The 24,403-nt window shown below is 35.9% G+C and overlaps 1 protein-coding gene and 1 long non-coding RNA gene across 3 annotated transcripts; one reads left to right on the forward strand and one right to left on the reverse strand.

Moving 5' to 3' along the window:
- Positions 1 to 3,602: 3,602 nt before the first annotated feature.
- Positions 3,603 to 12,011, reverse strand: TES (ATP binding microtubule motor family protein). 2 transcript variants are annotated; one of them, XM_086632801.1, is made up of 15 exons: positions 11,663 to 12,011; positions 10,754 to 11,009; positions 10,443 to 10,532; positions 10,254 to 10,354; positions 9,720 to 9,833; positions 9,510 to 9,591; positions 9,145 to 9,212; positions 8,860 to 8,919; positions 8,024 to 8,148; positions 6,793 to 6,991; positions 6,044 to 6,181; positions 5,779 to 5,868; positions 4,784 to 5,704; positions 4,131 to 4,435; positions 3,603 to 3,978 (listed from the first exon to the last, which is right to left on the reverse strand). In XM_086632801.1, the coding sequence occupies exons 2-15, from the start codon at positions 10,992 to 10,994 to the stop codon at positions 3,648 to 3,650; spliced, it is 2,865 nt and encodes a 954-aa protein (XP_086488927.1). In that variant the 5' UTR covers positions 10,995 to 11,009; positions 11,663 to 12,011; the 3' UTR covers positions 3,603 to 3,647. The 2 variants fall into 2 exon arrangements, with proteins under 2 accessions (XP_086488927.1, XP_086488928.1); XM_086632802.1 differs by lacking the exon at positions 8,860 to 8,919 and having other exon boundaries at positions 11,663 to 11,946.
- A 6,522-nt stretch (positions 12,012 to 18,533) lies between these two features.
- LOC147543519 (uncharacterized) lies at positions 18,534 to 20,014 on the forward strand. The gene is made up of 3 exons (XR_015223901.1): positions 18,534 to 18,693; positions 19,241 to 19,293; positions 19,879 to 20,014. It is a non-coding gene; the product is annotated as an uncharacterized LOC147543519 (long non-coding RNA).
- Positions 20,015 to 24,403: the final 4,389 nt, after the last annotated feature.

Here is a 24,403-nt window from a genome sequence, read left to right on the forward strand (position 1 = left end):
ACTGACTGAATATTAGTAGATAAGATATTAAAATGACACCATATACTTTTGGCAAAGGGACAATGCAATAGGGCAATGCTTAATAGATTCAATATTCGAACAATTCCTACAAGTATAAATATTTTCTATGAATTTACCTATGCGCTGAAGGACCAGAAGAGCTCCCGAGCAAATTTTCCAAATAAAGAGATGAACACGAGGGATCGTCGGAATAGACCATATGTAGTTACAGTTGATCGAAGGGGGGTGGTTGCGGGTTATGCGTAAGGCTTAGATGTTGATACATAGATTTGACCGAGAAATTATCAGATTGAGTGAGAGTTCGTTTCATCTGATCAAAACCCTCACACTGAAGGGAATCGTTTTAATAAGGTTGCAAGTAGGTTCATCAAAATTCTCTCTGAGGATCTCCTCACACCATTGGTTATTGTTTATGAGCTGTGAGACCGTAACAAGACTAGAGTTGTTGCTATTATTAACGAGCCCTTGTGTACCTGAAATCCAATTATCTTTCCAGATATTGATACGTTCTCCTGTATGAACTTCTCAGGTAATTAAGTTCTCAATGAGCTCATAATGTTTCCTGATCACTTTCCAGTTTCAAGAATGATAAGGTTTAGCTGGACCAGGAGTATACTGCGCACTCACAGAGTAGTGTATCGGTACTCGTACCATTAACTGGAGCCACCCAGATTCAAATTAGAACTATATGTAGGAATTAAAATTTTGCTATAAGAGCAACTCCAAGGAGGGTCGGGCTGAGGCCAAAAATTCAAATTTTTGGCCTCAGCCCCACCCTCCAACCACAGTCGGTTGAGGCGGAGCTCCAACCGACTGCTTCAGTCACCCCTAACTTTAAGGGCGACTTAAGTCGTCCCCAACATGACCGTTGGGGACCCCTCCCAGCCGTTGGAGCAAATCCAATGGCTGGAAATAGGTTCAACCCCTATAAATATGGGTTGAACCCATTCTCCAATTCATCTCACTATCTTTATCTCTCTTGTTTCTCTTCATTTCTATCTCTCTTTTAATTTCTTTCTCTCCTTAATCTCTTTCAAGTTTTTTCCATCCTTTTATTTGTTTTCCTATGGATCCACTAGATACCAACGAACTCGACGACCAAAGTTATATGGAAATGTTGTTCCCTAATTCTACTTATCCGTCGGCTCAATTAAGGGTTCTTCGGTGCACGAAGAGACGACTTCAACAACAATAACTAAACGGGAACCGCATAAGAAAGATGAAGATATTTTACTTACAAATTGTTATTTGAAAATCACATTTGATGTGCGAAAATTGTCAAAAATATAAAATATTTTTGGCAAAAAATATCGGATGAATATAATGCGAGTGCAAAGTTTCAATGCACACTTAGAAGTTGTAAATCTCGTTTCAGTGAGATAAGCTCGGAATGTCAAAGGTTTATATCTACTTTGAGGCTCAGAGTCGTGGCTGACAATTTGAGGGCCCCGGACGAAATTTGATTTTGAGTCTTTTGGACAATAAAAAAAGTTACGAGCAAAATGATAAAAAAAATATCTTTGTAGAATGTATAGTGTAGAGTCTAAGTGATTTTTTGAATATGGTATAGTTTGTATCATGATTTTCACATACTTATTTTTGAATGTTTTTTTAGAACACTTAAATTGATATTTATTCAAACCCCCTCAAGAAATGAAAGAATTGCACCCAAAATAAGAAACAATATAACTGAGCAAAAATAGAGTTTCATTTAGCAATTGAATCTCAATGGAAAAAAACGAACATAGAGACAGTGGGATTCGAACCCAAGACGCTCACGGACCAATAGAGCTATTAGCCTTCTCATGATATGAATTATGGTTTGTTTTACATAATAAAGACTTTTAGGGGAGGATGGGCCTTTTGCTGGTGGGGGGCCAGGGCGGATGCCCTGCCAGCCCCCCTCAGCCACGACCTTGTTGAGGCTAATAATTAAAGTTCCAAAAAGCGGGAAAAACGATTATGACCGGATAATTGTTTCGAACTTTATAATTTCTTTTTTCTACCTTTCCACTTCATAATATATACTTAAAATATATTTTGTTTATTTCAGTTATAAAGAGCACTAGAAATGTATAAAAAAAATCATCAAGGAAAAGGCTTTAGGTTCCAACATGTTTACAAAATTTTGATGACACACAACAATTGGATGGCAGACATGCCAGGAGAGTCAAAATCCGGCAAAAGAGATTCTAATACCAATCCATCTGAGGAAAGACCAATTGACCGTAAACAAGTCAAAGCAAATGAAAGAGTTGGAGAACCATCCACACATTCTACTGCTTCAAAAACTCAAAATTAGGGATATTTGGAAAAAGAAATGAAGAATCCCAACAGAGAGCAACAACTTTGACGGAAGCTATACGGGTTCAACAAGAGACCCTACGGGTTCAACAAGAGTATCTACAGCAGATAAGGAACACAAGAACCGACAATATGGGATAGTCTTATTGAGGATTGATGCTAGATTTCTCGACGAACATGGTACACGAATGCTTATAGCAGCGCGAGAAGCTTGGTTCAACGGTCAACCACGAGACCCAAAAAATCCCTTCTAGTTATCTTTAATTTTTCTATCGTTGTTTAGTTGTATTTAAGTAGTTTTAAATTTTTAATCAATTATTAGTTGTAATCAATGTTTTTTTAATTGAACTTTATTAAGTAAATTGAGAAATTTCATTTTCAAATTTTCGGCCTTAAGAGAGGCTGAGGCTGAAAATTTTGGGTGAAAAAATATTTTTTTCGGCCTAAGATAGGCTAGGACTGGAGTTGCTCTAACTAATCGACCCAGAGTTGATGATGTAACAACTAATGATTGGAATGAAATCAAAGGAATCTCTGCCCCGCTAGTTCAAGTAAGTTCCATTTTTCAAGATAGGGTAAGAGGTCTCGATTGTAAACTAATGATTGAAATGAAATCAAAGGAATCTGTGACCTGCTCGTTCAGGTAATTTTCAAGATAGGCTTAGCTGTCTGGATTGCAAGGATTGAGAGCCACAATGGAGTAGCATGGTGACTTCTTAATATCTTTCTCTAAACCTCCCATCTTTTGTGTCTACGATGATCAAAACTAATTATTTATATCTTTAATAACCCAAATTCATTAAACTATTGATTTCACCTCTTCTGACGATCAAACCTGGGACCTTAAAGGTTTTGGAGTGATTTTTTACGTTTAGAGAGAACGAGATTCATTATTTTGCAAAAAAAAGAAAGAGAACAAGATTCATTTCTCTCCATAAATCTTGTAAGTCTACCTAAGTCAGAAGAAATTCAGTAAGAATATGAGTCAGTATGATACTATTACTTTGTGGGGTGAGAGAGACCAAGGGCACCAAACATACTAAACTCCCCTGGTCAAACAGTTTTGACCAAGTCTAGAAGCACAAGGAGGAGGAACATTCACATTCATCATCTTTTTATCATAATCGCCATTCACCACCTTCATCTCCATCGACTTATCTCCATCTGGACATTTTGAGGACGCATCCACAAAAGAGACGCATCCACAAAAGAGACGCTATTAGCAAAAACTGGAAAGCTTTTGGAACTTCCCCAAATCCCATTGACTCGAAAATAAATTGCTTAATGATTTTCATTCACCACTCTTGAAACAAAACTTCCCTTTACAGATTTTGGAAAAAGTTAGAGATCAGGTTCCAGCCCATCCATGGTTTCTTATCAGAAGGGAGAACAAAATTAAGTTCAAACATCTCTTTCGTAATCTGTTCACCAGGCTCACAAAAACCAACTAGCTTCGCTACAACTTCGGCGCTCTCTCTTACATGTTCCATATTATGTGGGTCTGTCCATAACTTGTTTACTAGTTGCAGCCTCCTCTGTTTTCCCCCGGGCGGAACTTCCCATTTTATGTAAAGCATTTCGAGTTCTTCTACTGTTAGCCTCGACGTTACCCTCTTGGCTAAATTTTCTCGTTCCTGCTTGAGAGCCTTGATACTGCATATTGGGGCACAAACAAAACCATGAGCTATAATCCAAAACGTGCGGAGAAAAAATATAGAAGATCAAACGTCTCCTATTTTGACGAGTTTAGGTGATGATGCATTTAAAAAGATCTAAGAACAGACAAGGTGGAAAAATGGGTTTACCTGGAAGAAACAGAGCCAGCAGGTTCATCGCCCAAAAGAGCGGGGCTTGCGTTGCCAACCTCTGCCAGTTTTTGTTCCAACCATGTCAACCTTCGGAGCTCAACTTCCATATACATTTGATCATCTGGGTCTCCTCTGAATAACAAGTAGAATTGTGAACGGCGAACTATTGAAACATGGCAAAGATGCCATAACATGATAATTTGCTTTCTTTGGTCCTCGAAGACAAGGGACCATGACATAGGTGACTGATCTGATACTCCCGTTTCAGAAGCTGAAGTTTCATTTTCTTCCAGCTCCAATACCTATAGACAGCATTGGAAGGTTAACAAAGATTCATCAATGAAATGGGTTTGTTTCTCAAAGTCTCAAATCTATTTTGAATCATTGATATTGGAAAAAACATATATTTCGAGAGCAAATCAATCTTTACTCAGACAATTCGGTTTGATGATTCCTAACTTAGTTTGGTTATTCTAGCGTTAATCATGCAGATTTCTCCTTCAGCTTCATTTTAATTGTTTGAGAATATAATTGATCCCTGAAACCACTTTCCAGTGGCTTGCCTATTTTTTTTAACTTTGGTTGGTTTTGATGAATTTAGGTAATTGACAAAATTTCCAAAAAGAAAAAGAAAAGCTCGGGTCCTTTACCTGGCAAACAAGAAGTTGTTTTTGGTATTGAAGCTTTGCGACTCTTTCCTTCAACTCTGTAACATAAGCTCTTATGCTCCTTATGTTCTCTTCAGCTGCGTTTTTGAACATCTCCTGCATTCTTTTCACATTTACGGATTTCGGACACCGTGGACCAGATGTACCTTCGCGTGATGAGATGCCATTACATTCTTTTCTCTTCAATGTACTTTTACATGGTTCTATCGATGTATCCGCAGCAGGTACATGATCCTCGTTCTGTGGGGATAGATTTTCTTGCTCAGAGTTCCTTATATTCCGAGAAGAGGACAAGGGTGTGCACGGTGAGCGTAATAAATGTTGTTTGTTGGTGCTATTTCTTAAGGGGAATTGTGTTGATCTATTTTTAACAATTTCGAGCTTACACTCAGGAATCCTGTCATTACTTGGAAGAAGCATCATCAACTTGTCTATCGATTTCTGAGCATTCTCAAGCTGCTTTTCAAGAGTAGAAATGGTGATTCCATCAGAGTTTAACCTAGAGATTTCTTCTTTGAGGTTGGTGTTTTCTCCAACTTTATCATCGTCCGAAACTGAACTAATAATCCTCATCTCCTTAATCTCTGACAGAAGTTTCGCAATGGTTTCTGCAGCATCTTGGTTCCCTAATCTGTGAGAAGAAACCTCCTTATGGAGAACTTCTAATGCTCGATTTGCTTCTTCCCCAAGCAGCCTCTGTCGTTGCTCAAGCTTCCGGATTTCATGCACAAGCATGGAAGGCTCTGCAGAGGTAATTGACTGCCTCAACATTGCATTTCTTCTTCTCCCGACTTTGGTTTTTGTTCCGTATGGAAAAGTAGGTGTACCCAAAAGTGGCCCACTCTCAGTGGAAAAGGAGCCACATTTGACCACTTGACAAAAAGAGTCAGGTGAATTTGACCCCTGAAATTTATATAGAACAAAGTTAGAACAAATGGATAAAACTTATAGGTAAATAGAAGTCGCTTATCAAATACCTTCAGCTTCTTGCGCATTTTTCTCTCCAACTGGAGCTCTGATTGTGCAATGTCTCTCTCGCGCTTCAGATTTTCCATTTCCAGCATCATCTGTACACCGCAAAATTTTAGGATAGAAGGATTTTACATAAATGAAATAATTTTGTTGAGTTATCCATAAAATGCAAGAGCAAAATCTCCCTTGGCATGATTCAGAGGGAATAACTTTTCGAGGAAGGAAATCACATATTTTGCAAGAAATAGATAGCATCAGTGGATACCATACCTTCTGAATTTTCATATCTCTTTCAACTAATAAGGATTTCAAGCATGAAGATGAAGAAGGTACTGGAGTTTGAAGTTCTGCTTCAAGTCGAGCGACTTCCTTCTGCAAATGCTTCACGAGTTGCTGCTCTAAAACAACCTGAAGAGGCGGCACAATCACAGGGAACTGTAAGTGACATGTTGAGTGAGATGGAATCTGGGTCAGGATTCCTCTTGTGGTTGCTCTTATTCGCGCATAGACATGCCCTAACCAACTAAGCGATTCCACCTTAATGATTATTTGTTATTAGGTATTCAATCTGATAGATAAGGATATGTTGGTATCCGTTCATCAAAAGGCCTTTTATTCCACTTCATACACATCACAGGCAAACGGGATTTCAAATGGATTCCAATTCTATATTGAAAAGCTCAAAAACACCTCTAAATTATAAAACAAGCATACGAACTCTAGTAGCAGATCTGCAAGTGAATATTACGTATTAATGAGGGGAAACACTTTCATGGTGTGCAGTAAGCTAATTTTCCAGTCACATTATCGTTATGAGGACTTTAGAGTGTGGTTAAAGTTCAGGGAATCTACTAAAGTACCATATGAGAACTTTGTGCGAGTTTGATATTAACTTATATGCTAAGAGCCTAAGATAGCACCACAGCCAAATATTGACTTGATTATATTGCATCTAATACTCATGCCCGAAATAGAAATCCTTCAACATTGAAGGATCCTTTCTGAAACACAATACATACCATATTAACTTGGGCTTTGTTTGTGACTTCCTTCGCACGAGTTGCAAATGAGAGTGTGTTCCGTGATTGTTCTTTGTGACTTAAAGCAGGACTCATGGTACAAATGATGGCAGTTCTAGAATTTCCCCCAAGCGAAGGCTGCAAAATTCGTGTAAGCTTCGAGTCTCTGTATGGTATATGTCCACTCTTTCTTCCATCACTATAATAAGAAAAATTCAAGGTCAGAGTGTAAGACAGATAATAATGTGGTTGTTACAGACAAGGCAAATATACTATGCAATTCCGGTAATCAAATGCAGTTCGAGATGAAAGTGAATTCACTAGATGAAATGCAGTTAGTAATAGACATACTTCTGTTACCAAATCATCAATATAATGCACACCTAGTAAGATGTCAAAGTTGCAGTTAGCCCAAATGCTACTAACTTTTTCTTTCATGTGCTGAAACATCCAGAGTATAAGATATTCTAGTTGTTTTTAGATATATCATGTGGATATAATGCATTTAAGTAAGGTATGATGCAAAATATATAAAGAATGATACAAGGAGAAATCATCGACAGACAGAAAAGCAATAAAACTTTTATCTTCATACTGGAAATGCTTAAAGTGTTTTTACATGTGAAAGTCCGTTGGTATATACAGTAGGTGAAACAATGCCGGAGGTCAGTTGATCCATAACCTTCTTCCCAGTTCAAACAGCAGCGCCAAGCTCCCTTTTCATTAGCAATTTATTTGATTTCCTCACGGGAATCACTGGGATTCTTTTTACATCTTGTGAGAGAGAGGAACTTGCTGTATTGGAAGGAGAGCAGCTAGGGAAGAAAGTGTGAATTGCGCTTGCCTCTTTCAATAGCAGAAAGGGTGTAATTACCAAAACCCGCGTTTTGGAACATTCATAACACTTAAGAAGGACCTAGCCACCTCGAGTAGATGATGATTCTTGCATTCTGCCATTTTGTTGGGGTGTAAAAACACAAGATGTCTGGTGGACAATACCGAGGTAGGCTGGGTAAGCCTGGAAAGGATGGGTTTGAGCAACTTCGGCGAAGTAAATCAAACTGGTCCTTCTGAATCATATTTTATGCAATGTAAATTCAAGCAAGCAAAACTGTAAGCCAAATAGCCAGAACGTTGATCTTACACACTTATGGCTTATCAAATGCTGTACGGTCTGATTACTTTAATTCTTTATACATTCTGTCTGAACTCTAATGATTTCAGTTTTTACCTGAGTTTTCTTATCACTGTCATTAGTGTCAGCAGGCTGCGGTTAATGTGAGACCCTTCTTTCAGTCTTATACCATCCACTTTTGTCTGGGATGCTCGTTCACTTCCTGCAAGGTCCACGAGATTCTGCAAATAGCAATAATACACTTAACATGATACTGGTATACCCGTAATTGAAAATATTTTATTCATAAAAATATATATATATATATATATATATATATATATACATATTAAATATTTGATACATAATTAAACATAATAGTATGTACTAGATATATAATAATAATAATTATATTTCACATCATACGGACAAGATTTCATCAGATCGTGTGGAGTAGAGGTATAAAACCCAAGTAAAGGGTGTCGAAATCATATATTGAGGATTTAGCCTCATATGTCGGAGGAGCTACAAACCAACTGTTTTCCATTTGAATGATTTCAGATGTTTTGTTTGGACATGTTAAGCTAGGTTGTTTTTTCTTGAAAATAATATTTCATTTGTTTTAAAAATATAAAAATCTCATATTAAACTTATCGGATCGGATAGTTTTCGACTTTTCGGGTATATCCAAAAAATTTCGCATGCGGCGAGCAAATGTGTTATCTATTTTGGTGTATCAGATAGTTACCGGATTATATGAAAATGATTTATAGATGGATTAGGATATGACACTAACCGCGCCGTTAAGCATCCATTGACACCCCTAAATGTATTACCAGGATTATAAATTACAAATAAAAAGAAAAGTAAATCACCTAAAGCTAACAAAAGTTAGAGGGTTGCCAACATAGCAATCCACTTGTATGCGACAATTAAAAAGAAATGAAGTATACCAGACTTGCTACAAATGACTTCACATGGCCAGAATTTTCACGGAGACAACTCTCTACAGTCTGAAATCAAAAGGTACAAATTTGTCAGCTTTACACTTTTGCGTGAGTTTCTCGGCCATCTCTAAATACTAACATGCCGTTTTCAGTAATGAAATACCATAAATTTAATGCTTTTCCTCTCATTAACAATTCGAATGGCAGACTTGGAAGATTTGACCAATGAATTCGTAGGAAGAGAGTGTTATTTGAGGTGAAGTTCTTCAATAATATGTCAATTGAACTTACCAGCTTAATAATCTGATGCGATCTCGAACTCGTGTCATTCAAGGCAGTTTCACCAACTTGCCTTTGAGCTGCACAAGAATTACATGTAATTACGTTGCTAAACAAAACCCTAAAAATAATGCAAGAGTAAAAGACTATACATGTATCATGCAAGGCGGGAGAAAAGTGCCATTAAATCCGCCATAAATACAATTCAGAGTCCAATCACTGGCCATGCCCATTAAATGATATAACTTAGTAATTTTGGTGAAATTTCCTTCAACTATCATATCTTTGAACTAAATTGGTGGTCAAAATAAATGTGAAGAGTCGATTGAACCAAATTAATTAAATGAAACTACGAAAAAGGAAATGAAATCTTATACCTTCACAGATGCCAATTAAACTCTTTAAATGATTGCAGTCTTGAGCTACTTCCTCTACCAGCTTTTCAACAAATATCCCTTTCTGTGTTCAATTCAAATATTGACAAATTGGACACACTCAAAAAGATTAAGAACAAAAAGCAAAACACAGAAACAGAAAAAAAATCACAATTGGGTGGTTCGACTCCCTCGAAGTTGTCTTGCATATACCTCCGCATCGTCCAAAAGCCGAAGGGGTCCAGACTTTCGATTCAACAGGTCAATGACAGTCTCGTTGTAGATCTCCAATGCAGAAATTTTGACGACAAAGTCTCTCTCTGGGTTCTACGATGTCATAAAATCATCAAAGAGACCGATTTCAGAGGATCACAGCAAAGTTTAAATGAATTAATCAAGTCTCTTGTACAAGTAGACTGCACATGGCAGAGAGGATAATATAAATTTGAGAGTAGGAGAAGAAAATATTGGCATTGTTCCATTATTAGAGTGGATTACAAAACAATGTTCAAACATGAAAACGATGGAGGTTATCAAATATAAGCAGTGGGTGAAACATGTTCGAAGGGGTCTTCCATTCAAAGATTTCTTTACCTTCAAGACAATGACATCATGTTGAGCCACAAACATATAATTTTTTTTCTTTATTTTTACAATTTTAGAAAATAAAATCTCAAAACAGTCTCCACTTGTTATTACAGATCTTACCAGGATGCTTGTAAAATATGAGGTACGGACGACACTTACATTCCTAATATGCTCATATATGTCCTTGACAGCACTTTCTGTAATCCCTCTCATGGTAAATGTCTTACCACTGCTTGTTTGTCCATAGGCAAATATAGTGGCTGCGAAAAAAATGTGTTGATGCTTGAGATTATCAATATGTGAAAAGTTTAAATCATCTCGGAACAGATTGAAATAGGAATATCAAACCATTAACTCCAGTAAGGGGAGATAGTGCTACGTCCTTCGCCCCTTCTTCGTAAACTTGCTGCGTCAAGCAGGTCGGATCGAAGACTCTGTCTGAATCACAAGACATTTTAAAACAAGAAAGGAAGTCACATATCAGAAAATGGTTTTGATGAGGCACCCAACCGATGTAAGAGGTTATTGCTTAGCTGTCTAAAATACTGTTTTTCACAATAATTCTGATTTACCAACCAACATAATTTTCGGAGCATACATTAAGAATAGCTGAATGGGTCTATAATGTAACAACAAACAATGCAATAGCTTGGATTTACCAAATGTGTAAGGGACTGTAGACCGCCCGTTATTTAAATCCTTAGATAATATAGTGTGTTCATTCATGCACTCCCAAGCAATTTGATCACTCTGTGCTTGCTCTTTTTTGCTGAGAGGCCTCACTCGAACTGTGACATATATCTTCTCCTCGCGAGCTTTCGGTCCTCTAGGAGTACATGATGCAGCAGTCCTCCCCGTCTTTGACGCCGGCGTGAGAGGTGTTCTAAACATCGTCTTCATGAAGCCAGAGAAAAGCTGCAATGCAGGATAGCCGTCAAGAAAAACATGCCATGGTATTTTAAAAATAAAAAAGGAAAGAAGAACAAAAAAGGACATAAGATAAGTAAATACACATTTTTCTGATAAACCCTAAAACATAGTTAGACGAGAAATTAGACTAAGAATACATTTATAGTTGACAGTGAAGACTACCATCACTCAAAAGTGAGAGGTTATGTATAAATAAAACACAAACAGCAAAAATTGGTCCGAAAGAAGCATTTGTGAAAGAATGTTACCAAACAAAAATTAATTTTGGGCTTCTCTGAGATAGACATGATCAAGAAAGGAAATTAGGTCACATTGTCATCCAACATAAAAGGAAATCCGTTAAAAAAGACCAGATTCTTCAACAATAGCAGAAAAACGAGCTCTCTTGATATCAATAACATTCGTACAAACCCTATAATCTTAATATATATGTAGTTAATGAAAACAACAAGATAAAATACTTAAATGTATCTAAAAAACTTCTAAAAAAGAATCAATAGGTCTTGATACGCACAACAAACCCTAATAAGATTTACTTCTCTTGAGTAATCTGATGAGAACAACAAAAATCACCTGAGCTTACAAAAATAGGAAAATTAAAACTCAAGAACGAAACAACAAGATTGCTATATACTTACAAAGTATATTACAAATTTCTGAGATTTGTATTTCTTCTTAGCCCACCAGAATCAAATCGAACCAGAAATGCGATTAATTTGACAAAACTGAATCTGAACAAAATGGAAGACTTTCAGGGAAGAAGAATGGAAAGAAAACTAGGGTTAGTGACTACGAGTTCGTAGTGACGATAAAATGCTGCTTTGGGGAGCGTTTTGTCTTCTCCCGAAGGATTTCTGTAGTTCAAAGTTCTTTCAGGTATATTAATGTAACGGCTCTTTCTTTCTTTTTCCCTTTTTCTTTTAATTTATCATTTTCTTTAATTTATCATGCTTCGTGGTAGTATCAATGTCTTGTAACGACTAACGGATATCGTAATCGATTTATCAAAAGAAAAGGAAGGAAAAAAGAGACCGAAGAAATCCTTGCATTGACCGAATACATTTCTACGGATACAAATCAATCTAATTTGTGTTTTTTGGGCGCTTCTAAAGGCACCAGGCCAAAAGGCTGTTAGCATCCAAAATTTTTATTGACTTGAGTTAATGGCCATTGACCCGGAGTCTCTATAAGCACCAGTTTTTAATGTGGGTTACGTTCACCTCCGTTTTCTAGCGAGAGAAAGAGAAATAGAAGAGGCAAAAAGAAGAGAGAGAAGTGAGTCATGGCAGGTGGTGGAGCTGCTCCCGCACCAAAACAAGATGACTTGCAACCTCATCTAGTTAGAGATCAACTACCCAACATTGATTACTGTATTACCAGTCCTCCTCCATGACATAAGCCCTTATTATTCCAAACTCTCTTACTATTTAATCTCTCTTAACTTGAATGTGGGTTTTTTTCAATTTTCTTTCATCTAGTTCTTCATTTCAAGTTAGAAATCATCTGGGTTTTGTTGTATTTGTACTTTATTTGATGATTCTTGTAGCTAAACAGGTGAGGTTTCCTCTTCAACTTAAGTATACCATGAGAATCTCAATGCTAATTCAAGCTTATTAGCCACAAATGCTTCCATACTCTAATAACCTTTATCCTTCAACCAATTCAATTCCTTCTGAGATGAACCCATTATTCTCTTCACCCCTCAAAAACTTTCGACCTGAAACCCCATCCATTATGTCAACGAACCCATTCATATCAACAACAAATTCTTCAGAAACAGTCATGGAATCCAATTTGTCTCCTCTACTTGAACCAAATAACTTAACAAATTGATTAATCATCCTTTCTTACTCATTTGAATGAGTAATTGGGAAAATTTTCATCCACAACAGTGAGATACGATTGCCCTTGGTGTACAGCGAGAGATAAGAAGCAACAAAGAATTGAAGTCCTAGGGTTTGATAATAATGGACAAGGACAGAACTAGATCTGGTTTTTTAGAGAGAGAGAGAGGAAAAAAAGTACTGTAATTAATTTTTTTACTTAGACAGAAAGTTTGAAGGGAAATTGGGATTTCTTGTTGGTTTTGTGAGAGATGGATGGAGGAGTTAGGATTAAGTGAGAAGGGACCGGTGCCTACATAGTTATAGAGTGCTAACAGAGAAATGAGCTGTTGGACTTGGTGCTTTTAGAGTTGGATGCTAACAGTCTTTCACACTGGTGCCTTTAGAAGCACCCGTGTTTTTTTTAAGAAAGTGACTACGATAGCCATTACAATGGCATTGATACATGTTAACATTTGGTTGCACAAGTGGTTAACGGTGTGACATGCGGGAGATTCTACAATGACTTAGAGGGTGACTTAGAGGATGACATAATGACGTGGAGTACACTAAAAAACACTAAAAGACCAAGTTTTTTCAAAGTTTGACTACCGTGGGAACCGCTTTTGTTTCCAAATGAGGAAACATGTCATCCTCTAAGTACCAAATTCTAAGTCACTCTATCATTTCCCGTGACATAAACTCTAAAATCCTGGAAGTCTCGGGTTCGATTCCCACAAGTTCAATAAACCATGGATTCCACCTCATCTGGGAACCCGGTCCTCTAAAGTTTAGGAGTTTATGTCAACCCCATATGAGACTTCGGGAAATCCAAAATATCTTTTTGGAGTATAAAGAGTATTCGTCAATTAGAATTAAATAAGGCCGCGACTTTGGGGAATAAAGAAAAATCTCTCGTGCATAAAGAGACTTAGTCAATAAACATTGACTTAGAGGGCATATTCTCTTTTTAGCCCCAAAATTGACTTGATCAATATTGTCACCCCTAATCTTCATCTTTACTCTCCCTCTCTGTCTTATGTTGTTCTATCTCTCTATATCTCAATGTTTTTCTCTCATATTTCTCAATGTGTTTCCCTCTCATATCTCTCAATGTTTCTCTCCCTCTTTCACGCAGACACATTTCGGCAAAGAAAAGTATTCCCTTTGCCGAAATCAGACCTCGAGGGGGGCTTTTGACGAAACCCTCCTCAAGGGTTTCGTGGCTGGTCGGCCATGAAACATATCGTGGTTGACCAGTCACAACAAAATTTCGATAAAACCCTGAGTAGGAGAGGAAAAGAAAGAAGAAGAGGTGGCAATGGTGGTCGGAAATGTGGTGATGGGAAGTTGTGGTGGTGAAGGTGACAGAGAAGGTGAAGATTAGGAGGCAATGTTTGATTAAGTTAATTTTCGGATTAAAAAAAATATGCCCCGAAAATGTACAGAAAACATGGATTTCCTAGAGAGTTTATCCCCGGAGATTATTTTTTATACCCCAAAGCCGCGACTTAAATAAGGGGCAACCTTGTTCAGAGTTCAAAAAATAAGTTACATATATTTATCCTATAATCTACATCTTCATCCTCAATTTCGACCTCAACGACAATTTTCAACAACCATCCGCAACATCTGATCCCCACCACCAATTTTCTCTCTCCCCTCTCATTTGTATCCTCTATCTCTCTCTCTCGTTTATGGGAAAATCGCTAAAGAGAGAGAAAGAGAAAAGGATAAAGAGAATATTACAAAGTTTGAAAATAAGTGGCCTCTAGATATTTTCATCTGCATAATTAGAGAAACTACGCGGCCTAGGAGAATCGATATCTTTATATTTCTCTTCCTTTATTTCTCTAGCGAGGCTTGTTGGAGAGAACATCTACTACGGTTCTCTCCACCACCATTTGCTAGGATTATGACGAAGGGTTAGTTTTGGAGAAGGGCAAGTAGAGAGCGAGAGGAAAAGAGAGAGAGAGAAAGCGAGAGATGGAGAGGGAGGGAAGAGCTAGAGAAGGAGAGGAAAAGACCACGAAAATGAAGGGGAGGGAGAAAGATGAGGGTAAGAGATGAAGACAGTGGTAATGGTATTATGGTGGTGTAGAAGATGAGGAAGAAAGATGCCTTACAAGAGAGCAAATTTGAGGGGGTTGTATCAAAGATGTCTATATAATCAAACTAGGTGTGTGGTCAACATTCACCAGAGAGAGAAATACGATTTCCGAGTGAGAAAAAATGTTTGCGTTAGTTGTCTGTGTAATAACGGTATGTGTTAATAGTAATAAAATGTGTACGAAATGTCTCTTTTTGGAGGTCACTTATACAGGAATTTTTTATAAAGAAAAAAAAAATCATCTTCATTTATTAAAAAAAGTTGTTAAAAATGTCTTGAATATGGATCAATATATAATCCGATTTGCGACCCGCTGCGACCTCGGTTTGAAATTTTGGACTCATTGCGCAGGGCGAATCTCCGAACCAGAGCTGGTATTCATGTAAATTTTGGAATTAAAAAGAGAGAGGCAGTGAGGTGGTGGATCAACGATATTAGGATTTCCTGTGGCTATATAAACAGAAACCCTAGGGATATCTTATTCATGCTTATGCATCCCTTGTGTAACTTGTTTTTCTTATCATAATGAAAATCGTCACGTCGTTGTTCGTCGTAGAGTAGGTTTAACAAACTGAACTACGTAAATCTTTTTGTGTTTTATGTGATTGTTTACTTTCTTTATTGTTTTTCTTGGATTACTTGATTTCGTCACAACAAAATTTCTTATAGAACACTTCCAAGTCGGCTCTATTACACCAATATCAGGTGATATTAATTTGGGTTATTTTGCGAAAGGGTCGTACATAAGTACCATGTTTTGCGAAAGGGACGCCCATTTATTTAAATATTAACGCCGTTAACTCTAACTACAGTACTTACAAAGTTATGATTATTTTAAGTAAATTTCAAGATACAAAGTTATAAACCCTAAAGTACAAAGTAAAACGCAAAGTAAAAAAACTTTTATTGTACTTACTGATTTCGGTCAAGAAAGATGCCGACTTTTTTTTTGAAGAAAGAAAATCAAGGGTCAAGCAAGTTATATCAATCGGCAACACCTCTTCATTATTCGGTGAAAATCAAAGGTTAAAGAAATAAAGAAGGAAGAAGATGAACTATATAAGGTATTTTCGTTTAAAACAAATGTCAGATTAGGCAAGTTTACTTAAATATAACTATAACTTTTTAAGTAATGTAGTTAGAGTTAGATGTTAATATTTAGCCGTGTTAAAACTTAACGACGTTAAAATTTAACTGGTCAATCCTAGTCCACGACCCTTTTACAAAATAATAAACAATCACGCCCCTTTCTCAAAACATGATACTTACATGCGCCCCTTTTGCAAAATAACCCTATTATTTTTCCTACTAAACTTAACTAGCTTACTACATTTGCTTTTTTATTTACATAATAAAAGTTCAAAGAAACAAAAGCAGGTCTCAATTGATTGTCCAATGAGTTGAACTAGATTTACCATTGATCATGTTCATCACCTTTTGATAGTGAGCCTCAACAAAACGTTTCCTGATCCATTGAGCATTGACGGCCCAAATAATTCCTTTTGAGATGGTCAAATGTTTCTTCCTCACCTACTGATCTGCAATAGATGAGGGTCCACTTCCCGGAGGATAGATGCACATATCATATGAACAACTAAATCAATAGGTGCAATTTTGGTTAAGGGTTTTAATGACCCCTATTTATTTAGCTATATTAGGGACCCCCCTAAAAATATTTTCGTTTAGGCATTAACTCCCAAAGCTCATTTTCCGTTCAAATAGCCGTGAAGTAGTGGTCGTGCGAATCACATGCTCGATCTCTGACCAAAATACCCTCGTCCTAAGTTTTAGTATATGACCCCCACTTATTTAGCTATATTAGGACTACAACCAAAATACTTTGTCCATTCGAATAGTTTATCCCGAGTTAATACCTTCTCATCTCACGATCGGTTGAATCATCCTAGTTACATGTTGAACCACTAACTCCGAGGTTCGCCCATAGACTGGGTCATGCTCACCCCTAGCCAGAGGCCAGAGCTAGATCCAATCCACGAGTGACTCCGGTTGGTTCACCCATGTTACGTTCTCTGTCTCATAAGTCCGAGATTCGGCTATAGATTGGGTCATACTCTCCCCGAGCTAGAACCAATCAGCGAGTGACTCTGGCCGAAGTGTCACTTGTACTCCGATGATCCGGTGGATCGTGTCTTTACCAGTCCGAGGTAGTTGTACCCACAAATTACTTGTATGGGTCAAGTTCAAGTTATAATATCCACCTAACAGAACCCAAAAAAGTATGGAAGAACAAGTAGTAGTAGTTGTACCCAAAAATGGTGTAATTGATCTCAATAGTCTTTGTTTTAAAATTGTTTCATCTTGAATCTTTTAATCATGTTTTAAAGAGTTGGTATCCATTTCTTAGACATGGGTTTCGAAGAAAAGATAAAATCTGAGAAGATTTTGCTAGAGAAGAATTTAAATCTAGAATAGAAGTAGAAGAAATTGAAGAAGAAGGAGAAGCAATCAAAGAAAAAGAAACCAAGGAAGAAATTCATCCATGTTCAATCGGTTTTCAGGTTGTCCTTCAACAACTAAGCAAGATTTAGAGCAAAAAACAGACCCAAATTGACAATGAAGAAGAGCAAACACAAGAAATTGGTGAACTCCAGATTGAAACCACAACCCATTTGCTTAGATTCAGCATATCCACAAACTGAAGAAAAAACTGGATTTTATAGTGAAAATTTTAATATTGGAAGCATCACTTATTCCAAAAGAAGAAGAAAATACTACAGGTTGTGAAATTGATGGTTGAGAGGAAGAAGATACTTGAGAAATAGGTGGTTGTGAAGCTCCAAGTGGTATTTTGATTAAGGGTGTAGTCCTAATATAGCTAAATAAATGGGGGTCATATACTAAAAATTAGAAAGGGGTATTTTGGTTGGTAGGCGAGCATGTGATTCGCACGACCACTACTTCACGGCTATTTGAACGGAAAATGAACTTTGGAGGTTAACGCCTAAACGAAAATGTTTTTAGGAGTGTCCCCTAATGTAGCTAAATAAATGGGGATCTTGGCCTAAAAAACCCTTTAGTTAAAGATTAAAATCAGTGGAGGTTCTCTGTCCTCTACCATTATGCCATGGAAGTTATATAAGCCCCCCAATTATTGCTATAAAGGCCCTCAAAAAATTTGGCAGTAGGGGCCTGCCTAAGAACAACAGCTATTGGTGACTATGGGTTAGGGTTGGGAATTTGGTCCGAAAACCCGAATCCGCCTACGTCCGCCCACGTCCGCAAAGGACCGCGACCACCCGTGACCGAATCGGGCAAAGCCCGTCCGACCGAGAAAGCTCTAGCGGACGGTCACGGACAAAAGGGCCTGTCCGGAGGTTCGCCCGTGACCGACCACTTTAGATAATGAACGACCGCCCGACCGAATACCCGTCCGTTTGTTTGGAACCGTTTAGTCCACACCACTGTCCGGAAGAAGCGTGACCATTAGATTTGGTAGGGTTTCATCAGAGCTATTGGATTTCTTCAGCCTAAGTATATAATAATAAAAAAACCTAAATCCTCTCATTCTTCTTCTTCTCACTTCTGAAATAAAAAACCTTAGAAGTGGCAACCTTAAAATCCTAAATCCCTAATTTCGGAAATCTCTAATCTTCTCGAATCGAGTCATCGACCTTCAAGGCTTCAACAGTTCAAACAACCAATCCTAAATCCCTAATCTTTGTTAGTTTTGATTATCATCTTCATTCTTCTACTGTTCAACCCTCAACGATCAAAGGTACGGTTCAACCCTAAATCCCTAATCTCTCTTTTATTCTCCTTTTGTTTAAGATTTAGAAATATTTTGTGGTTCGTATAAAACAAGAACTAGGGCATTTCAGAAAATCCCAACTACAGACTTGTTATGTTACATGATCTTCTTGAGTTGAAACAAGAATTTAACTAGATCAGTTGAAAATCAATATTTTCAGCAAACCCAAGTAGGAAAATTAGTAGTAAGAGAAGAAGGTAAGAAAAAGGTTCAATATAAATTTCTTAAACCCTAATAAGTTACTATAACTTGTTCATAGTAAAACTGCTTGAGAATCACTCAGCCAAATGCAGAGAAAACAAAAAAAAGAAGTAAAATACTAGTTTTCTGACTTGGTTCGTTCTTCTTCTTCATCTTACATGGACTGTGATTATTTTGCATCATAAGATCTACCAGATCAAAAAGGTAAAACTCATAACTAGTTTCTGATTCATTTTATTATATTCTAATTTTCTGATATTGTATAATCTTTTATTATATTCTAGTTTCTGATTCATTTTATTTACTATTTCAGGACAACACAACTCATTTCATTTGAAATTTGCAACCACAGAACCACCTCTCTCTGTGAGTATAAATTTTTGTATCAATTTGATGTTTTATGATTATGTTGTTGTTGTTATTATTCGAATGAATTCCTTGAGAACGTAGACTTGAGGATTGACCTGATGGTTGTAACTTTGTTGTGTGATGTTCTGTTGGACTTGTGAAGGTAGACTTGAGGATTTACCTCGTTAACCCGATATGATTCCTTGAGAAGTTTTCGGACTTGTTCAAGTTGAGTCGCTTCCTGTTGATGATGGCTGATTTAGAGTTGGCAACATGGTCTGATTTAGGTTGTTTACCAAATGATGACAAATTCTAACATTGTAAATATGTTGTTTCTAAATTTCTAGGCATGTTGTAGAGTTAGGAACAATTGAAATAGTTGTTATGTTGTAGGTCATGGACATTGGCAACATGGTCCGTAAAACATGTATTTGTATGCTTTCTTATATTCATTTTATCCGATATGGGTTGTTAATGTTGACCGATTGTGATGGCATATTAGGGTTAGTAACTATTTCATTTCATTCATGGTCGTGTGATGTTATGTTAGACTCTTATATTTTGTTTTTTTGATTTCTTTTTATATCTTATTTGTTATTTTAGGATAGAACAACAACACATGAAGAAGAGGACTGCCAAAATCTGGAAAATGTGGGACATCATTGAAGTACCTGATCCTGATAATGCTGGGAGAATTGTAGAAGTTGCAGTCTGTAAAATTTGTGGTGAAAGAACCATATGCGAGTCTAAGACTGGTACGATTGATTTCTTTCGGCATACTCAAGTTTGTTCGAAAAAGCATCAGGTGGATTTTGAAACAGATTAAGAATGGTGTTTTGTTAATCGCGTATTCGTGTGCATTCAATGGTGTTAAAGAATTGAAGTTAATGATGTTAGGCTACTTTGGTACTTAATTTTTCGATTTATCTTCTGTCTGCTTTGTAATTTTATTTTATTTTTGTTACACTTCTCGCTTAGTTCAGCCTTCCGTAAATTCTAAATATTCGCCTCTTTGCACGTATTTTATTTCTCATTCCCGAAGCCCGACCGACCGGTGCCCGGCATGTCCGGATGGATTAAACGGACACGGGCGGACATTTTGAGGAAAAAATTCCGTTTAGTCCGTCCGTTTAGTCCGCCAGTCCGAACGGTCATCGTGGAGTTTTGTCCGTTCAGCCCGGACCGGAAGCAAGTCTGTCCGCGGACTGCCCGTCCGGACCGATTCCCAACCCTACTATGGGTAATCCTAACTTTATAATTAACTCAATCTACCCAAACAATGTACAGTAGAGGAGACCTTTTTTTTTTTTTGTTGAAAGAGTAGAGGAGACCTTGGAACGACATATAGGTAGTCTCTTTCAATCAAAATGGAATAATATGAGTAACTTTATTTATTTTTGTTGAAAATGACTAACTTTACATGAGGGTCGGTGGGTATATAGACCAAAATAATGTTCAAAAAAGGTTTATGATCCAATCTTCTCAAAATATGGATATTTAGTCCTTTTACATTATGGACATAAAAACCCTCACTTTCTAAACACATTACCGTCAATGTCCCACGCTCAAATTTGACATGGAGATTTATTAGCAAAAATTGTGGAGATTTATTAGCAAAAAATATGGAGATTTATTAGAAAAAAAATGGATAGAAACAAATCATAATTTCTCTCTCCTCTAAACAGATTTGGAAAACAAATTTTCTCTTTCCTTTTATCCGAATCAATCAGAAACAAAAATCCTAACCAAAACGAAACTTCATCACCACGGATATTTCCAAATCAATTTTCTCTCTCTTCTTTACAGATTTAGAAACCAAATCAATTTTCTCTTTCCTATTATCCGAATCAATCAGAAACAAAAATCCTAACCAAAACTACTGTAAAGTATGTATAATTTCTTCACAAGTTTTTTTTGCATGGTTATTTTTCATCCTAAAGAAGATTGTTTCAATGTTATGGTGAGATTTTGGGTTGATTTTTATGGTTTTTTCTGTTGTGACATAGTTGTTCAAAGCTTCGTCATAAATCAATTTTTAGAGATCTGTTTGATAAATTATGTCAATTTCTGTCTGGTATAACTTAAATTACCGTAAAGTATGTATAATTTATTCACAAGTATCCGTGATTTACCACAGGATTTGGTAATTTTTGATAAATAACCAATGATAACAGCAAAAATTTAAAAATTTTTAATTGATCAAACCTTGTAATTTCTGACCTAAACTGTAAATACGATATTATGTATAATTTACAATAAATTATGCAAACTTTATGAAAAATAATGAGACATTTATCACAAATAATGAAATCATGTTTCCTTTCCATGTCTTTCAATATGAACATGGAATCGCATTTCAATGGTGCCCATCCATGCACTATCCATTTGCAATCTTCAACAGGACACACAGCAGTAACACGCTTAGAATCATTCTTTATGAATTTGAAATCATGCCCGCTGTTGATGCTATATTGCCTAAGAGCATATCGAAAAGCTTTTGCACCCCCAGGAAATAACTGTACTAGTTCTGTAAATATCTTATCCCAACCATCTGATTTCAGTTTGATTTTCTTATTTTGATTTGATGATTCTGCCTGAAACTCCATCTGTGATAACAAAGTGAGATAGATTAATTCAAATAAATTATATATACAAGTATATTATTTGCAGTAAATTATATGAACATTTGAATAAATTACATGTACTTTACAAAAAAGTACACAGGATTTACATATGTAAATCAAAGATGTTATAATAATGAAACGAGAACTGTTTTGATATTAAATCATACATAATGTTCCATAAATTACGTATAATTTACACAAAATAATATAATGTTAATGTTATTCGTGAAAAATTTGCAGAACCAGAACATATATCATGTTCTCAATTTGATATACATCGCAGGGAAAAGTTTATATGATTTACGTTACATTATGGTAATTTATTCTAAAGTATATATAATGTTAATTCTGTTACGAGTAACCGTGTGACAGAATCACGTTTCATCAATCTGTACGGAAAAAAATCAGATCTGGAGAAAATTTGAATATTATACTTTGCATAAACTCCAAATCTATTGATAACTGATATGACGATTGATTGAAAACAATAAGTAAACTCGATTTGTAAGATTTAGAAATGAAGTATTAATCTCATGAAGATCGTGATCATTAATACAAACTTTAGAGAGAGAAAGACAATAATAACTTTCTTGATCTGAAACAAATCATCAAATAAGAAAATTGTTTACCTGATTAACAATTAAGATAATGATTTTGAATAGCTCTAATGATAATGAAACAAGTTAATGGAAGATTTTCAATCGAAACATAATCAGAAAACATAAAATTTAGTTTGAGTTTTACCTAAACTTAGAAACTCAGTTTTCTGTTTTAATGGAGGATAGTTTCAGAAGATGAAGATGTAGAGAGATAGAGAAAGATAGGACGAGAAGGTTTCGGTTACAAAGTTTTTTGTTTTAATGGAGGATAGTTTCAGAAGATGAAGATGTAGAGAGAGAGAGAAAGATAGGAAGAGAAGGTTTCGGTTACAAATTTAAGGAAGATAAAGATTTCTTTCTTCCTTTAGAGTCGGTAATTGGAGAGAGAAACATGGAGATAAAATAGGAAAACGAATATTGGTTGATTTGAGCTTAAATTAGATCTTATATATATGAAAGGTTAGTTTAGGTATTATAAATTATTTGGTATTCTAGGGATTTGTGTTTTCTCTCTAGATGACACCAAATGGACTAGATATCCATTTGTATTATTTTTTTGGTTTTGAAACCCTTTATAGGATTAGAGAGGACTAAAAGTCCTATTAGGGTCCGTTTTTTGGATTATAAGCCCAAAAATTCTAGCTCATTATAGAAGTTTTTTTTTTTTTTTTTGTTGAAACAGCTCATTATAGAAGTTTAAAAGGAAATGCAACTTGTTTCTCTTTAATCATATCAATAATGTTTACTTTTGGTTCCTTAATATCTTAGCTAACGAGCAAACAACATTTATCCATAGGATCTGAGGAGTTTTATATAGAAAAAGTGCTTCCCTATCAGCCGCGTAATTTGTCTCTCCTTTATTCGACATCGAAGAACCTAATAATTTTCTGATATCTCAAAATCTTTTTGTTCTTAAACTTGTAATACAAGTTGGTTTTATTTAATTTTTACTGTTTTTCCGACAAAAAGACGTTTTTCTTTTCTACGAAAAATCATCTTTAAACTTTGTAAATTATTTTTCTCAACAAGGAAAATAACTATACATTTGTTTTTAAACATAATACATTATTTTGTTTTATTTTGGTAGTTCTAGAGCCAAGGGCGGAGCCAGGATTTGAAATCACACCTGGCTAGCCTAAAATTTAAATAAAATAAACAGTAGAAAAAAAAAATTGTCCATAGAACTATTGTTAGGAAGACAGGATTTTAATGTACTTACAATTAGTTAACTATGTTATCCGACGAACATGTACCCTAATGTTTTTTTTTCTTCAAAAGCACTCGACAATTTAGAAAGCTAAACTTTTATTAGCCGTTTTATTAACCGTAAAATAATAGACTTCTTTTATTACCCATAAGAATAATGGATTTCTTAACAGTGATTTAAATTGCAGAGGTTATCGGGAATGTAATTTGTCTCATGATTTTATGGTAAATAAAGTCAAAGCCTATTCTTTCAAGTTTTAACAAAAAACAAAAGTCATAGCCTATACCCCCTAAAAATATGTATTTCAATATTAACAAGGAAATTACTTATTGTGACAATATTAATTTGAGAAAAAAAAAACAATATCAGTCTACATGAGGAAATCATTATCACAAAACAGTAATTTGGGCTTTTCACTACCCCATTGGTCCATTAGTTGAGTGCAGAGAGTAGGTAAAATATTAGTTGGATATAATGGGTCCCAACGAGAGGATTACAATGTCATTGAGTTTTGATAATTAAACAACATATGCTAAACTATGCATGGAACAAAATCAATAACAAAATTCATAAGATCTGTAAGAGTGTTTCTACTGACACAATACACATATATAAAATAAATTTCTTTTATGTGGTCACAATTACATTGTGGTCATAACTTTAAAATTTCCAGTCATTTATTTGTAAAGATGGAGTAG

The sequence above is a fragment of the Eschscholzia californica genome, unplaced genomic scaffold (assembly GCF_041429995.1).
Source record: "Eschscholzia californica isolate CP2 unplaced genomic scaffold, dmEscCali1.0.p SCAF_4, whole genome shotgun sequence".
NCBI classification, from domain to species: Eukaryota; Viridiplantae; Streptophyta; class Magnoliopsida; order Ranunculales; family Papaveraceae; genus Eschscholzia; species Eschscholzia californica.